Genomic DNA, 18,531 nt, shown 5'->3' on the forward strand with positions numbered 1-18,531 from the left:
GGGAGATAGGAAAAATAGAGAAAGAATACTGTAGCAATCAAAGTAACAATTGTAATCAGTTTTATCCATTTATAATAAGATTTGTCTCCTTGGACAGAGAAGTCATTCAGTCTTATGTGCCTTGTTCTTACCTGATCATCTCTTGAATCCATACTAGCCGTTGTCAAATTCATTAGGGCCTAGTTCTCTAATCCGCTATCTACAAATTTATTGTACTAGGCTCACTAGGCCAAGACTCCATACATTTTGGGCTTAGGCTACAAAATGTGTCCTTACAATTGGCACCGTCTGTGGGAGGAACTTGTGTAATAGTGAGTGCAACGGTTAATTATGGTAGGATCAAGTCCACATGAAGCAGAATCTTTGGGATCCAAGCATGCTGACCCTTTTGTCAACCTTGAATGAAGAGGTGATTGTGAGGGAAGTGTGCATACCACACATACAAATAGGAGTCAACCTTGAGGAGGAAGCCACATCTCCCATGCAAAAAGTAATAAGGGCATGCAACTGGAGATTGACCAGTTGAAGAGAGAGTTACGCCATGCACGGCGAAGGCGAACCCCCTCCAATTCTGATGTTTCTTCTGATGACGAAAGGGATGTTAGTTACAGGCAAAGGTCTCGAACCCAGTAGGAAATGACACTATGAGCAAGGCCTTAAACCAAATCTCCAAGTCGCCCTTCATGCGCAAAATCGAAGGGGCGAAACTTCCTCGACAATTCACTCAGCCCACTTTCACCATGTACAATGGTAGAATAAACCCCGTGGAACATGTGAGCCACTTCAATCAGAGAATGGCTATTCATTCCAAGGACGAAGCCTTGATATGCAAGGTTTTCCTATCCAGTTTGGGACTCGTTGCGATGAGATAGTTCGATAGCCTAAGGGCAAATTCCATAAGTTCCTTTAAGGAGCTCACCTAAGGGTTTGGTTCCTGATTCGTCACCTGTACTAGGGTTGCTCGGCCTTTGGCTTCCCTGCTGTCCTTAAACATGCGAGGGGGAGAAACCTTGAAAACATACTCGGATAGATACTGGGAGATGTTCAATGAGATAGATGGTGACTTTGACAATGTAGTCATCAGTACTTTTAAGATTGGCCTCCCAACCGAGCACGATTTAAGGAAATCTCTGACTGGCAAACCCGTTACTAGTGTGCGCCAACTTGAGGAAGACCAACAGCAGGGAAAAGGAAAGGAGAAGGTTATCCCTCAAGAGATGAGGGATTTCAAGTCAGACAGATACAATAACAACCGGTAGCAAAGAGATTTTGCTGGGCAGTCAGGATCTGCTAATATTCAGGTGGTCAATGCTATGTTCTAAGAACTGGTACAACAAGTTTTGAAGAAGATTAGGGATGAGCCATTCTTCAAATGGCCAAATAAGATGGCAAGAAACCCCGCAAGGCACAATCAAAACCTCTATTGCCAATACCACCAAGACCATGGACATAACACGAAAGATTGTAGAAGTCTGTGGGACCATCTGGACTAGCTCGTTCGTGAAGGAAAGTTAAAGCAACTCTTGCATCACTACAGTGGTCGGGGGGGGGGGGGGGGGGGCAGACAAACTTAGAATCTCGAAGACAGAGATGCAAGGGAAAACGATTGAGTCAAAAAATAAAGGAGCATCTAGTGAAAGTACCATCAGCACTCAATTCGAACAGCACCACTCTCTGATGAAATGAATTTGGGCTTCCTTACAACTTGCTCCAAGCACTGGATGACATCTCCAATCTGTAAATCATCCCAATCACTAATCACAAGTCCACACTCGTTTCCTTTCCTCACTGTATCCACATCCTGCTTCTCCCGCTTAAGAGATGCACAGGATCCCTCGAACACAACTTCCCCACTCCTCATGAGCCTCAAGGTTGATGATTTTGAGACAAAACCATCAATGACTCGACAGCCAGCAATTTTTACATCATCTCCCTTTGCCTTGCTCCTTCCTTTGAGCTCAAATATATTCAGTACCTCAGCCTCCCCAGCTACCTGAGTCTCACAAGTCCCAGGGGCCTTGTCTACTATCAAATTGCCCATTTCTTCCAATAGGTGATAGATCACACGGTGAAGCACTATCTACAAACAACATAAGAAACAACAAAAATCATAAGGTTTTCTAGCTTTGTATGCTTGTTTTTTATTTTTCTAAAAATAATATCAAGTATCAACTGCCCATAAACAATGTTAATATGTAGTCTTAACTTGACGGTTAAATGAATTTAACATTCTCAACAGAGCATTGATATTGAGAGAAAAAGGTCAATACCTTTGTACCGGCTTGAGTCGCTTCCAGATTGATAGAACTAGGTGGACTCTTAATATTGAACCCAACTATACAAGCACCACAGGCTTTTGCTAGATCCACATCAGATTGAGAAATAGGTCCAACACCAACATGGACAACATTCACAAAAACCTGATAATCAAATTGAACCACATGAATTACAATGAGTAACAATTTCAGTCAGCGGTGAAATACTAGAGAATACTTTTAGGTAACAAAGCCAATGTTTTACTAAAAGCAGAACCTGCCCTCAGCCTAGGATCAAGTAAAGGGAGTGGGGTTGGGGTTAATTATAGGTTAAAATATTATGTAGTCAGAGGCAAATAGTCAATAGCATTCCACCCCCCCAGAGGGGGTGGGGGGGTGGGGGAAGGAGGGGAGAGATGGATTATAACCTGCACCTTGTCCTGGTATAAACTTAACAGTTAAGATGCCAAAGAGGTCTAACATATGATCAACAGATGACAATTGCTAATCATATAGTGAGGAAGAACAAACAATCATCATCAGTTAAAGCAACAAGTAATTAGTAGAACATTGTTGAAAACTACAAAGAAAGTACAAATTCAGGATATATAGCTGTTATGATCTATCTTGCCATACCTGAGGACTATTTAAAGTCTTTAATGCATCTGTGACAGCTTGGACGGTTCCCTGAACATCTGCTTTTACTATTATTGGCATTTCAACCCTCTTAAACTCCTCTTCTGATGTTTCCAAATTTTCTGTTGCCCCATCATTGACCTTACTAAGCCTATCTTTCTCAAATTTCCTTTTCCTTCCCTCACTAAGCATTCTAGCTCGCTCATCAGAGTCCACAACAATAATATCATCACCAGCCATTGGGAGCCCTTTCAGCCCTTCAATTTCAACAGGCATTGCAGGTGTTGCCTTCTCTGTCAACTTCCCCACCGTATCCCTAATAGCCCTTATTCTGCCCCACTGTGAGCCAACAACCACATGCTGCCCACAAACCAAAGTCCCCGCCTTAACTATTGCAGTAGCCAATGGACCCCGTCCCCTGTCAAGTCTTGCCTCCACCACATAAGCTTGAGCAGGCCCATCAATACGTGCTTTCAGATCCATCATTTCAGCCTGGAGAAGCAAACACTCTTCCAAGTTATCCAACCCAGTCTTCTTTGTCGCTGAAACTTCAACCACCTGAACGTCACCACCTATCTCCTCCAGTAGCAAGCCCTCTGAAGCAAGCTGTTGCTTTACTCTCTCTGGGTCAGCAGCTGGTTTATCACATTTATTAATTGCTACGACAATTGGCACATTTGCTGCTTTTGCATGTGACATGGCTTCAAGAGTTTGGGGCATCACTCCATCATCAGCAGCTACAACTAGCACCACTATATCTGTAACTGCTGCACCTCTTGCTCGCATTGCACTGAATGCAGCATGACCAGGGGTGTCTAAAAAAGTGATTGACGCTCCTGACTGCATACTCACAACAAAAGCACCAAGATGCTGAGTTATGCCACCAGCTTCCTTTGCTGCCACTGATGTTTGACGTAGAGAATCCAAAAGAGAAGTTTTACCATGATCAACATGACCCATTACTGTTACAACTGCAGGCCTAGGTAAAATTTCGGTACCTTCAGTGGAGTGTTGCCTCCTTACATTGATTCCAACTTCCTGAAGAAGTGATAACCTAAAATTGAGTCCCAAAAGTTTCCAAGACAACTAAAACTCAAAAGATAGTGTACAATACGGTTGGGGGGAAATAAAGACTACAGAGCAGCAAAATAATAATAATAGATAAGGTTTTTTTGGGGGAAAGGGGAATATTGTATTAATAAAATAAAAGATTTGTTTGCAGGAAGGAGGAATATTGACAACTATATATATATATATATATATCATTGATGTTCTCCAATTTGGTGCTATAAATTATGTGAGGGATTATTATGTAATATTTACAACTAAGAATAGGAAATACCATTGTAACCAGTTCCGCAATGTCAATGCCGAGAGGATCAAACTCAGATTCAACCTTTTCCCCAACGTTGACTAGAATTTCTTGCAGTGTAGGTATTGACTCACCAGTACGCTTGGCAAGCTCCACAATTGTCATGCCTTCAAAAATGTCAATCGTTTTATCTGGCAAGGATTTGGTGGTTCTTTTTGGTCTAGGAGGCACATAAGGGGCTTCAACAGGTGGCTCAGTCCTGACTCTTTTTGCAAACTTCCCTCTACTGGAAGGCTTTTTCTTGGAATCTGTTTCAGAAACTGGGTCATTATTATTCCTTCTAGCCCAGAGCTCAGGAGTGGCATGAAAATACCTAAGCAAGATGTAAGAACGAATAATAATCTTTAAGAAGTCCAGGAGCAAAAAGATTAGAATGAAATTTCTGCATTGCAGACATGTTCTTCTGTGAAATTATAAATGTTAAACAGCAATTTATCATTTGTCATATGTAGCCAGCAAACTAAATTTATGATCAGTGACTTTTTCAGAAGTCCAACCTCTTCCTATCAATTTTAGTCATGAACATTTAGTCATGTACATATTAACGCAATCAGAATATACTTTTTCACTAAGGTGAAGGATGAGGTCGTGTTCAAGACCACCAGGAGTGTAACTTACAAAAGACCATACCAATGACTATAGTCAAAAGTAGCATTCCTTGTACCCAAAAAACAAGTAAAAAGCCCAAAAAAAGTAAAACAGATCAAGTAACCTCGTAAGGGGCAATACTGCCGGGACCTTGTGACAAGCTGAGCCCCATAATGCTGATCTGGAAGAGAACTCTGCAACATAAATTTTGCAAAACACTTCATGACAGCACACAACTAAACTTGAAATTTTTTCAAAATAATAAATTTATACTATACAGATTAACAAATAAATGCTTCACATAATGTAGGAAAAAATCTAATCACAGGACATTTCATCTTTAAGCCAAGGGCCTAAGCCCAAAATGACATCAACCCACTAATAAAAACAGGAATGCTCAAACATTGGTCATTTGGGGAGTGGAACCCCAAGTGAATTTGAAATCCCCCAACGCTTCTTTAGAAAAATTAATTTATTTCAATGGGTTCAACTACTGGAGGGACATTGTTTGTTATACACATAACTACCTAACTTATCAAAATTTTACAACAATAACAATCAAGCTTCCCAAAATTTTGGGTTAGCTGTAGATACTCGATAAACTAATTAAGGTCGGACACATGTATTCTTTTTTGTCATTCCAACTTTGCTCCCTGTTTGATTCCTGTTGTTTTTGTTTTCAGATTTCATTTTAGACTTTGTATTCTAGGTGTTCTCATTTTTTGTTCTCAAAACCCATTTTCCCAACTCAAAAAGCCACTTGCATGGTTTGGCACCAGTTTTCTGGTCTAGTTTGCTTTTTTTTCCCCCTTTTATCTACCAATTAAATCCTTACCACCACAACCACACCAACAGCAAAAAAATTCCACCCACCACAGAAAGCCAAAACACATTTCCATCACCAACACCAAATCCAAATCCACAGCCACCCAGAGAGGGAGAGAGAGAAACTGCAGCCACCCATCCCCCACCAGCACACACAAATCTGAACCCACAGCCACAGCTACACCCATCAGCAGCCAGCCAGCCACCCATATGAAAGTGGGTTCAAAACCCACACTACCACCACCACCATATCCCCCACCAGTAAACACAGATCCGAACCCCACAGCCACATCCACTTCTACATGTAATTTATAAATACACACATATCTGAGGTAAGAAGGAAAGATCCAAATTCTAAAGCTTTCACAAATTCTTTCATCATCATATAAATCACATAAAAATACCCCAAACACACCGAATAAGTATCAATATCATATTCAAGAAATTGCACAGAACAATTCTGAAACTAATAAATTTTCAAAAAAAAATTCTCTATCTAGAAACAAAATTTTATTTTTATCAAATTCTTGGAAAGAGATTGAACAAAAACTTCAACAGATTAAGCAGCAATCAATTGAAAACCCAACAATTTTTAGCTAGTTCATTAATAAATTAAACATCACAAATAATTTTCTAAAAGATCGATCACCAATTAGCTAAAGAGTATTACAAGAACCACACAGACTCGCTAGCTAAAGTAGTCTCTAACTAAAGTTGCAACCCAGGCAAAGACTCAATAAACTCCAACTCCCAGTCATTAAAAGATCAAACAAATCTAACATTCCAATGCTTCTCAGAACCTCCAGTACCACCGACCAAATAATCAGGTATCAAACTGTCAAGATCTATTGCTAACAAAAACAAAGCAGCACTCCCACACCACCTACCATGCCAAAAAACGCATGCTATCTACTACTCCCATTTCAAAACACACATAATTGATCAAGTCATCCCATGCTGCTCTAATACCCTTCCATAAACTACAACCGTGTGCGCTATGCACCCACTTCATAGCCCAGACACCCCCTTCCAAGGGTTCTAGGCTCATCCAATGAAAAATAAAAAGATATGTAATGTGAGCAAATGAATCAAGGCCCATATTATAAGCCCGATATTTAAAGTTACTCATTAAATTAAAAAAAAGGGCCCATCAATTAGTTCAATATGGTATTCAGTATATTTGGAGTACATTGGGCTATGTCACAGTTGTGCATATGCTAGCTTCTTGGCCAGGTTAATTTGGTCGTCATCGGCACATAGCAATATGGAAAGTTGTGCCTCATTGTTTAACGTGGTGCATATGGCAGCTAGAAGCTTCAGGGGATGTGAACGATCTATTCTCGATCTTAAGTTGTTTTTCCTCAATTCTTTGTTTAATTGTTTGCTAGCTTTGGGTTCGTTTTCCTTTAATTCTCTTTTAGATATGATTGACCACTGTACTACGAGAGCTTGATTGTATTGTCCATAGTACAAATTAATTACAAAACTAAACAACTAGAGCACCCTAGGCGGTTAGTATTAAGGCCTCTCAAGTAAAATTGAACAACAATAGTAACTAAAAACAGAGCTACAAAAACATGTATGAAATTTAAGAGAACCTGATATGCATCTTAATGAAGCAGGGATTGATGTTTTTATTACATCCTCAAGGGCAGATGAAAAGTTTGACCCAACCACAGGCCTTGGTGGCACAAGAGTCAAAGCTCTTGAAAGACTAGTGCGTACACCCTGCATAAAAACAACTTATAATGGTGAAAATATAGTAGACAATGATAAATATCAAAACTGTGGAAATAGACCATAATGGATAATTAAAAAAAAGGCTCAGCGGCTTGGAAATGGGAGCCTTGATCATTAAACAAATAAATAATAATAAAGTGAATAATAGGTCACTATGAATTTAGGTGGTTGTTTAGTCCAGTTATACATCCATCGATCCACCAATACATACATACATGTATATATTAGCAAAACATTTCAACCACGAAAATGAGCATTGGGTTGATTGCCTGAGATGGAGAAAGAGGCCTGGCTACCTCGGATTAGTCACAAACAAGGCCTGACTACCTTGAATTAGCCATAGATTTTTGCTTGCTACTCATTTCCAGAACTTTATAGCTTTAGCTGTAACAAGGATTCCTATCTTGCGGATGTTATGTCTTTTCCTAATCAGCGCCTACTTTGGGATCTTCAAATCTATAGAGAACCCCAAGATTGGGAGATGGAACAATTTGATATTTTTTGGAATCTTATACACTCTATGACCTTTACTGGTGAGGGCCAAGACAAACTTTGCTGGAAGTCTACAAAGAATAAGGGCTTTAAGGTTAGTGAGTTCTATTTATCCCTCTTCTCGACCCCTAACAACCTCTTCCTGTGGAAATTTGTGTGGCACTCAAACATCCCTCCTAGAGTTGCTTTCTTTTCTTGTACTACTGCCTTAGGCAAGATTTTGACCCTTGATAGATTGTGGAATAAGGGTGTACCCGTCATGGATTGGTGTTATATGTGTAAAAGAAGTGGGGAGTTGGTAAACCATCTTCTTCTTCATTGTCCCATTGCTTTTGAGCTATGGTCTATGGTTTGGAGCCTTTTTGGTGTGATTTGGGTGATGCCTCAAAGTGTTGCAGATTTATTTGCTTCTTGGCAAGGTCCATTTGGTAGACAGCACAATATAGACCTATGGTGAGCTGTCCCACTGTGTGTTATGGCATCTTTGGTAGGAAAGGAACAATAGATGCTTTCAGGGGAAGGAACGGTCGATTCATGAGATTAAATCTCTCCTCCTCCACTCTTTATTTGCTTGGTGTTCTGTTTTCAATTCTTTTTCTTGCTCTAATTTTTTTGTTATGCTTGATCATTGTAATTTCCGTTCTTGATGTAATCCTTTCCATGTACACTTCTAGTGTACTTGGAGCTTTTGATTTATGAAATATCGTTATTTATCACAAAAAAACATTCCGACCAGAACTGGACAATAAAGATAACATTGATCCAGATCTCAACTAGCTTTAGACTTCAGTACAAGCATGCACCAAAACTACCATCATTTCAACAGTTGAATGCATTACTATCTGTTGATTCAAAATTAAGCAGCCAGCACAGGCTTATTTCCCACGGAGTTAACATGCTAAGTTTCTCATCCAGTGATCACACAAAGAGCACAACACTCGGAAGAGTTCCTCTATCAATTGTGATTTAATCACCACCCCCACCCCAAAAAAAATATGGTGTTTTCTTTTTTCCTTTAATATGTTGCAAGACTAAACATTTCCAAAATATCAGTGTGAACTTGATTCAAGATTGTAAGATACTAAGAGAGCAAGGTGCAACAGCTTAGGCATGTTTACATTGGTTATGATAACAGAGAAAAGAACTAAAGTGAAAGAAATATATGCTTAAGAGAAAAATGGATTCAAATACACATGGGTACCCAACAACTTACCTTTTTGGTAGGCTCTCTCCAAGCCATTCATAAGTATGTCAAACTCTGCACAGTTGGGGAACAAAAGAAGCAAAACAAAAACAACCACCAGTTTAGAGGTCTAGCCAAAGTAGCACTTACAATTACAAACCATAATGAACCAACATAGTTATATTGAAAGAAACCAACTTTAATTCATTCCACATAAACAAATGTTTCAACATTCACATAACACTCACTCACACAGACACACAAACACAAACACCTTGTGGGGTTTTAGCCTCAACATTCTTAGTCCCAAGTCTAGGCCTTTCAAGTTTCAAGACCTTCAAAAGGGTATTCCTAAATTCAATTTTATAAGATTATTCATTACCCATTATGTATAATCATGAATTAAGCATTTTAGAATGAAGAAAGTTAAGAATTACCTTAAGTTTTCTCTATATGGGTGCTGAGACTAGAGGAGCTAGCTCCAGTGAGCTCTCCAGAACTTGGTCTCCGGTGGTGGTGGGTGGCCGAAGGGTACGGTGTTTTTGTTATGTGTGAACTGTGAAAGGCTTCGATGAAGAAGAATGGAAAATAGAACAATGGACTATCTGTGACGGTGATACTGATAGTGATACCGTGAGGGAGGTTGTATGCTCGGCTCACATCTAAAGTATGTGATCATCTCTAAAAATGACATGGATTTATACATAAGCTTACTAAAACAGTAATGTATCAAACTTACAGAAACCAAACGTTGTTATTGTAGAAAATAATGAACAAATTACATGGTTTTAAAAGCCTAGAACAGACCAGAACAATCATACCAGCCCTAACAGATCAAACAAAATCAACAAAGTTTCAAAATACGAAAATTATAACAGCGTTCACTTTGCCCTAAATAAATTGATTTCATACTAAATATCTAAAAGCAAAACAAAAAAACATTTTTACCTCCATTCGCCACCGCCTCTCTTTCTCTCTCTCTTTCACCGACTTCATAAGGGCGAAACTACACTATTGGTCCTTAAAGTTTACCCTATGTGCGCAATTGGTCCCTCAAGTTTGAAGCGAGCATAATTAGTCCCTTAACTTTTAAAACTGAGTTGTATTGGTCCTTTTACTAACTTCTGTTAACGGTGTTACTTACGTGGCTAACCTCACAATGATTTGGCATTTTCTTTAATGATGTGGCATATTTTTAATAAAAAAAATTACAAACTAAGTGAGGAAAATAGGTATCAACCGGACCAAATTAAAAATAAAATAAAATTTCTACCTATCGTACAAACCCACAGCGAGAGAGAAAGGGAGAAAGGAAAGAAATCAAACCCCAGCCGCTGCCTGAAACTCCATGCCCTGGCCGGCGCCGGCAATAGCCCAAGCAGTAGCTGCCACCGGCGACAGCACAAGCCCTAGCAGCCGCCGACGACAGCCACTGCCCTAGCAGCCGCCGGCGATAGCCACTGACCCGCCTCCCTCCTCCTCTCGCACAACCACTGTCCCACCTTTGTCCTCCCATCTCAGGTATTACTCTTTTTCCTATGGTTTCTCACCTCAATTTAGGTCCATGTAAGATTGTTTTCTTTCCCTGTGTTTGTATCTATGTGTTAGATTCAGAATACAAAATTATATGGTATGAGAAACAATTTGGTTATGATGTAGGATGCATAATTATCACCAAATTATAAAACTTCATATGTAAATGTGGTTGTGCAACCCATTTAGGCTATTTGTAAATGTGGCTGTGCAACCCATTTTGGCCATATATGATACTTACTTGTTTGTCTGTTTCAGGTAAAACAAAATTATCACCAAGTGCATACAATTTTTTATTTTTCCTCTTTATTTTAAAATTATAAGGTGTAAGATTATTTTATGTGATTCTATGTGTTGTGTAGGTCAGAAAAGTTTATTATTGAATAAATATATACATATCAGTACCACATCTCAGTAATGGTGGACCCATTTGTGTCAGTAAGTCAAATAATATCACACAAAGAGAAGGACCACATATTGTTTATTGTTTAAATGTTGTATTCATGCATAGTTTTAGTTAGAATTCCATGGGTTTTGGTTTCTTAAATACTACTAAATAGGGTATGATAATCAACTGCTTTGAGGAAGTGTGTGAGGTTTTGCAGCTTTGTTGTTTTTTTTGTATTGTGCTGAAATGTTGAAACTTTATGTTTGACAAAATCAGTTTTATTGTGTAAATGTGTTATTTGTGTATAATTATCCAAATGTTACCAATTGTGAATGTTAACACAGGTTTTGTTTGAGTATAAATGTATTGTGCATGTGAGGCAAATTTTTACTTGTTAAATTTAATAGAAGAATATTACATGTTGGTTTTGAATGAGTAACACCTGTATAACTTGGCAAATCTAATTTGGTTTTGTCTAAGTATTACCAGTTGTGAATATTAGGACCTAGGAGGCAAATTTAGTTTGGTTCAATTTTTATCCCTTAAAGTATCCAACAAAATGGCCTGCATGCATAAAAAATAAATTTACAGCTCAAATGATGATTCTTTATTTTATTATCTAATTTATATTGAAATTGTACAGTAACTTTTTTAAAATAATCCAGCCCTTTGCTATGTCTATTGTTAATGGAAAATTCCTTGCTCTTGTTGTAGGGATGGATGACTTTGACTTTACAATCACCCTTTACTATTGGGGGAAGATTAGGAATAATCCATACATATACGAAGGAGGGGAGACAAAGATATATGAAGATAATAATTCTGATGAAATGTCACTTGTTGAGATATGGAATAAGGCCAAAATTTTTGGGTATGGTGAAAATGATATATTTATGTATAGAGTGCCTACTATGCCATTTGCAGGTGGTTTAAAACCTTTGGAGAATGATGTTGATGTAATGAACATGGTGAAGTGTATTAAAGGTTATAATGAAGTGGAAGTGTACGTTATGTTTTTAGATGATTATGAGAATGCTATTGGTAATGAGGGAGATGGGGAAGATGGTGATAATGAGGGGGGTAATCTTGATGAGGGAGATAAAGTAGATGGAGTTGTTAGTGAAGAGGATAGTGTTCATAAGGTTCATTTTGGATGCAGTGAAAGTGATGACGATGATATGTTTGCACAGTATATTAGCAGTGGTGAAATAGCCTCTAAAGTAAATGGCTTACCTGATGAGACCTTGTGTCTTAGAAAAGATAAGTAGGTGAAACTCAAAGAGGGAAGAAAGGGAAAGGCTATTGCATGTGGGGTTAGTCCTAGTAGGGTTGGTGGCAGTGGGGTTGATCCTAGTGGTGTTGGTCAGAGTGAAGTTGGTGCAAGTGGTGTTAGTCCTAGTGGGATTGATGCAAGAGGTGTTGATCCTACAAAGGTTGATGTAAGTGGGGTTAATCCTAGTGCAAGTGCACTTGTTGCATTTGGAGCTGATAGGGATGAAGATAAGTGGGAGTCAGAGACCTCTGCAAGTCTGGTTAGTTCATCTGATGATGAAACTAGGCCTAGGTATCCTCAATACCATCCACCAGAATCCTTTTCTGAGGTGCACTTTGAACTTGAGATGCAGTTTGCCACCAAAAGGGACGTCATGGATGCTATCAAACTCTACTCTATTTTCAAAGGGGTTCCAATAAAGTTTTAAAAAAATGACAGAGTAAGGGTAAGAGTAAAATGCACAGATAAATGTCCTTTTGAGTTGTATTATGGAAAGATGAAAGATGAAGATACTTGGATAGTGAAGAAATTGAATCCTGAACATAATTGTGGGAGGCGATTTAAGAATAGATTTGCATCTTCAAATTGGCTTGGGAAGCATCTAGTGGATGATGTGAGGAGTGACCCAAATGTGAAAATGTCCGTTATCAAAGACCGAGTTGTAAATAAGTTTAAGGTTCATATTAGTAGGTATCAAGCATCTAGAGCAAAAGGTAGGGCTAAAGAATTAGTGCATGGAACTTTTACAGAACAATATGCCCAGTTGGGGGATTACTATGAAGAATTGTTGAGAAGCAACCCTGGGTCTACCATACTAATCTCTACCAATAGACCTCAACCACACTTGCAGCCAAAATTTGAGAGATTATATGTATGTTTGGATGCTTGTAAGAGAGGCTTTTTAGCTGCTTGTAGGCCTTTCATTGGTGTTGATGGATGTCATTTGAAGGGTGAGTATCCAGGACAGATCTTGACAGNGTAACAAGCAGGGAAAAAACTCATTATACAAATCAAAGACTGGGAGTTTAAATCTTCATAAAAAGCATGACTTGCAAACGTACAAGTAGTTATGCTCTCTCTCATGCACACACACACACAATCAAGAAACACCAAATTAATAAATAAAAACAAAAGAGAAGGTCGTTCAGTTATGGGGTAATTTTTTTAATATATATTCACAAAAAGTAATACAAAGTAGAATGGGAAAGTAATTTTCAGCCTTCCTTTATCCTTTTAGGCCCCATGATTATGATAATGCAGAGCAAATTAAAACCTAATACAGTCTGCCCTGCCCTGCCCTGCCCTTTTGAAGAATCTCATGGGAACCAAACACAATTGAATTTATCTTCCCAAAATTGAATCCCATCTCATTCTTATACAATAGGATAGTCTTGAAAGTTGATACATTCATTGGCAGCAAGGAAAGAAGCTAGACAATATGGCTTGGTTATGGTCCACCTTGCACCACCAAGGTTGATTCTGGGAAGTGGGAAAAGGAAAAAGCCACTCACAGTGCAGTCCTATATACCTTCAGTATACATCCCTGCATAGACAATATAAGCACTGTCATGAACTTATATAAAACATGTAAATAGAAACTATTTGGATCTATGTTAAAAAAAAAAAAAAAAAGCCATGCAATAGTATCCATCAGCCATGACATCTCAAATGGATACACGAATTTCTATTGCTTCTAAGGATTGCAAATAATATAATGGTACATACCCCTACCAGTTTAGTTCACTATATGATCTTTTCTTTCATATTCTATTTCTTTTGTTAGTTCTAATAGCCAATAGTCAGTTTTTGCTGATATGCAAAGTTTTGATTTCCATGTGATCCAAAAGTACCAATAAATGAATGATTAGAGTAGCTCTAGGAACCGTTTTAGCCACAGCACCAGAAAAAAGTAAATTACTTAATCTATGACATAAAAATTATAATAATACACAGACAAGTAGACAACTACAATGAATCACTAAAAGAAAATGTGTTACCTTGAACATATTTAAGTAAAATGGTCTTTAGGTTTTGAAGATGCTCAACAACAATGGCAGACCTCTCTGATTGTGGCCTTAGCAATTGAAGAAATCTGGAAATCAAGGAACAATGCTCTCCATCAAAATGCAGCATGGGACGTGACCACCTCAAAAGCCAGCTCAAATTGCACCCAATTCAAGCAAATAGAAAATTAGAAATTGTAAAAGAACCATATTTTATTTTTCCCACATTTTCTAAGTTAAAAGATAAGATTTTTAATCATTTGAAATCTAAGAAAATGTGTGATTTCCTACATATCTGGAAACTCAAAACATAAACCAAAGTCCCATCCATTTACTTTCATCTAGTACTTTCTAGGAAACCCAACACTAAAAAGAGCTAACTTCGTTTAGCTAGCTCAAAATCCCACTTTTTTTTTTCTAAAGAACCAAAGGGAATTCCAGTAGAGCATTTCATCAAACACTTTATGTGCATTCACACAATACATGTGAATGCACATAAAGACAGAAGCATATTTGAATTCAACATAAACCCAGTTGGCTCCTTCACGGCTCTTCCAAAAATAAAAAACAGCACAATCACATATTCACGCAAACTATAAATGTGTAGTGTGGAGAAAGAGCATCAGAGAAATATATATCATATCAGTATTAGATTTTGAAAAAGAGAGAATAAATACTTGAAATTGGTGCTCTACTCTGGGCTGTTCAATTGGCGAGTCAGTGGGGCAGTGGCTGTCGTCGGCGGCTGCTAGGGCTTGTGCTGTCGCCGGCAGCAGCTACTGCTTGGGCTATCGCCGGCGGCGGCCAGGGCATGGAGTTTCAGGCAGCGGCTGGGGTTTGATTTCTTTCCTCTCTCCCTTTCTCTCTCGCTGTGGGTTTGTACGATAGGGAGAAATTTTATTTTATTTTTAATTTGTTCCGGTTAATACCTATTTTCCTCACTTAGTTTATAATTTTTTTTATTAAAAATATGCCACGTCATTAAAGAAAATGTCAAATCATTGTGAGGTTAGCCACGTAAGTAACACCGTTAACAGAAGTTAGTAAAAGGACCAATACAACTCAGTTTTAAAAGTTAAGGGACTAATTATGCTCGCTTCAAACTTGAAGGACCAATTGCACACATAAGGTAAACTTTAGAGACCAATAGTGTAGTTTCGCCAAATAGTAAATATATTTAGCGTGTGTCTCGAGGATCGGACGGATAGAATTTATTTCACTCTATGAAATCGAACGGTAAATAAAATTTTGCAAAATTTTGGACACCGCCCATATGCTCTGTCTAATAAAATGAAAGCCCATATCTTTTTACAAAAAGGAAATAGCCCATCCTGTCTCACTTGGGCCCAACCTGCTGAATCATTTTCAATAAAATAAAACTTGACGTTTTCGTATTCAAATAATGATTGAGATAAGTTAATTTTATACGCCCTTTATGTAGTAATTGAATTTTAATTGTTACACTCGTTATCAATTCATTATTCAGATTTAAAGAGAGTATGTTGTGTATAACTCACTTCATTCCTCAAAAAAAAAAAAAAAAAAAACTGGCTTCATGCTCCCTTGAAAGTTACAATAGGTTTTGAGTGAAATTTGTATTGTACCTTTGTGTAAGGACCTCATCCCCTCTACATTGAGTGTGTGTGCGCGTTTGTTTCTATAAAAAATTAAATAAATAATTGTCTCACATTTCTTAGGAGAGGGTGTTATGTAATGAGTGTAGTATAATTTGCTCCATCATCGCTTAAAAGATACCATGATTTTTTAGTGTAGTTTGTAGTGTACCTTTTAAGGAGAGGGTTCAAAGAAATAGTTAAAGACTTTGGACTAATTAAAGAACTCAATTTAACTTTGGAACTTGGGTAGAAGTGATTGCAATTTATGTTTTAAATTGCTTAATTTTATAGAGTTGAGAGTCATTCTCCCTCGGGTTGTCTATTTTATGCAGCTTAATTTTAGAGCAAAGAGCCATTCTCCCTCTGGTTGTCTAGGGATTGGGCAAAGTGAAGAGCCATTATCCCTCAGGTTGTCTAGGGATTGGGTGACTTTCGGTTATTGAGATCTTTTAATAAAAGAAAAATATCGAGTAATTTTAAACATAATAAATTAGGTTTTTTAAATTTCATTCATTAGCATAATTTACATTATCACATGATAATTAGGAAACTTTTGGTATACTGTAATGGTGATTACATGTCACTAAGATCATTATCACAAGGAATATGACCTAGAATCAAGTAATTATAGCTATTCATTTATTACACTATAAAAAGATGGTGAAATGAAATGATATTTAAATCAAATATACAAAAAAAAGAGCCATTATCCCTCAGGTTGTCTAGGGATTGGGTGACTTTCGGTTATTGAGATCTTTTAATAAAAGAAAAATATCGAGTAATTTTAAACATAATAAATTAGGTTTTTTAAATTTCATTCATTAGCATAATTTACATTATCACATGATAATTAGGAAACTTTTGGTATACTGTAATGGTGATTACATGTCACTAAGATCATTATCACAAGGAATATGACCTAGAATCAAGTAATTATAGCTATTCATTTATTACACTATAAAAAGATGGTGAAATGAAATGATATTTAAATCAAATATACAAAAAATACCCTTAATTATAAAATAATCATATTTTGTGAATGTGAAATGAAAAAAATACACATTCACAAATAGATTACATAAATACCTACAAACAATTAGAAGCATATGCATGAACACAAAGGCATGTGTAGGAATCAGTGACAAATCATAATCTGCCAAGGAGACCAAACAGCACCGCCAGAAATAGCCAGAAATAGAGTTTGGCACTTTTTTCTAATTGTAAATTCATCACTTCCATTTGTACATTGGTACAGGCTGCTCACATACAGACTATATATAGTCTATACATTCCCAACCATTATTACCAATTCTATGAATGTCCCCTGAACAAAACGCCATAGAAAAAAAAATCAAATTTAATTATTTAAACATGACTCCTAGAATGCATAGTCGAAGTGCAGAAAATTGAGGATTTTACTTTGTTCAAGGGAAGTAGAACTTGCAAGTATGTGTGTGTTAGTGGCTTAGTGTAGCTTTATCGAATTGAATAATGTTCTTAGGAAACAATTCAAGAAAAGACAGCTAAATAATAAAATAGTCATTCTTTAGGAAAAATCATTCTATTATGAGTTTAAATCTTCTATCCCATTTTTTCTATTCCATTTTATACTCCACAAATAAAAACTTGACATGTGTACAACTATTGATAATCTTTTGTCCCATTCTTTAAGTTCATCTTGTATTAAACTAGGCACATGTTCACATTTTTAACTATTGATATTCATTTATCATACCATAATAGATGGTTAAATTAAATCAAATTTTCAAAAAATACTATTATTTATAAAATTTTCACATTTTATGGGTCTTTATTAACTTGTTACATTAAAACATGAAAGAATGTAAAAAATAACATGAAGTAGTCTCCAACTTAACCGGTTCATCATCTTTTGCACTAGGCCCATGTTCACATTTAAATCAGTGTATATAGATGTCCTTGTGCAGAAACACATTCACAAGCAATTGCTAACAGATTACATAAATACCTACCAACTATCTGAGCATATGCATGAATGCAAAGGCATGTGCAGGAGAATTCAGTGACAAATCAAATGCTCTTCCTCATATGCCAAGGAGACCAAACAGCACCGCCATAAAATAGAGTTTGGCTATTTTTACTAATTGTAAATCCATTCACATCTTCATTCATTATAACCAATTCTATGGATGTCCCTGAACAAAATGCCATCAGAAAATTCAATTCAAGTATTTTAGTGGAAGAATGAGATTGTTTGATTACTGAGTTGGCGTTATATTGTCCACTTGGCATTTTTTAATTGATATGTCTTATTTTTATTGCCACCTATCATATATTGCATGAATTGTATATCACCTAATTGCAGATAAATATCACCCACCCAACTTTCCCGCCCAAAAAAACGACTTGTAGCCCATTCTCATCTACCTTGCATGTAGCCTTTATGGCAAGTCGGCAATCACCAACCTCATCTATCTACCTAACGTTGAATTTTATTTTGCTCTTTTACTTTACCAAGGTTTTGAGAAAAATAATGGGTAAATTACAACTTACCTACTTGTAATTTAACTGAAATTTAATTTGTTTACTTGTGATTTGAAATTTCATAATGTAAGTGTTCCATTGAATTCTTTTTTATTTTATTTGAT

General features: G+C 37.1%; 1 protein-coding gene across 6 annotated transcripts; it reads right to left on the reverse strand.

Moving 5' to 3' along the window:
- Nucleotides 1-1,591: 1,591 nt before the first annotated feature.
- LOC112001528 (uncharacterized) lies at nt 1,592-15,173 on the reverse strand. 6 transcript variants are annotated; one of them, XM_065779437.1, is made up of 10 exons: nt 14,966-15,173; nt 14,283-14,377; nt 9,529-9,772; nt 9,122-9,166; nt 7,318-7,404; nt 4,976-5,045; nt 4,234-4,511; nt 2,892-3,929; nt 2,271-2,420; nt 1,592-2,080 (listed from the first exon to the last, which is right to left on the reverse strand). In XM_065779437.1, exons 4-10 carry the CDS (start codon nt 9,146-9,148, stop codon nt 1,646-1,648), a joined length of 2,085 nt encoding a protein of 694 aa, XP_065635509.1. In that variant the 5' UTR covers nt 9,149-9,166; nt 9,529-9,772; nt 14,283-14,377; nt 14,966-15,173; the 3' UTR covers nt 1,592-1,645. The 6 variants fall into 6 exon arrangements, with proteins under 6 accessions (XP_065635509.1, XP_065635504.1, XP_065635508.1 ...); XM_065779432.1 differs by having other exon boundaries at nt 4,234-4,576; nt 4,976-5,069; nt 7,275-7,404; XM_065779436.1 differs by having other exon boundaries at nt 4,234-4,576; nt 7,275-7,404; nt 14,966-15,172.
- Between the last annotated feature and the right edge of the window lie 3,358 nt (nt 15,174-18,531).

Source organism: Quercus suber, unplaced genomic scaffold, assembly GCF_002906115.3.
Source record: "Quercus suber isolate HL8 unplaced genomic scaffold, Cork oak 2.0 scaffold_208, whole genome shotgun sequence".
NCBI lineage: Eukaryota > Viridiplantae > Streptophyta > Magnoliopsida > Fagales > Fagaceae > Quercus > Quercus suber.

Bases quoted from the DNA above. Each gene is read 5' to 3' on its own strand.
- LOC112001528 (XM_065779435.1), bottom strand. From the start codon at position 9,148: ATGGCTTGGAGAGAGCCTACCAAAAAG. The intron at 5,070-7,274 runs GTTCTCTTAAAT...GCTGTCATGAAG, and splicing joins TTCATTAAGATGCATATCAG to TGTTTTGCAAAATTTATGTT. The intron at 4,577-4,975 runs GTTACTTGATCT...CATCTTGCTTAG, and splicing joins GCAGTATTGCCCCTTACGAG to GTATTTTCATGCCACTCCTG.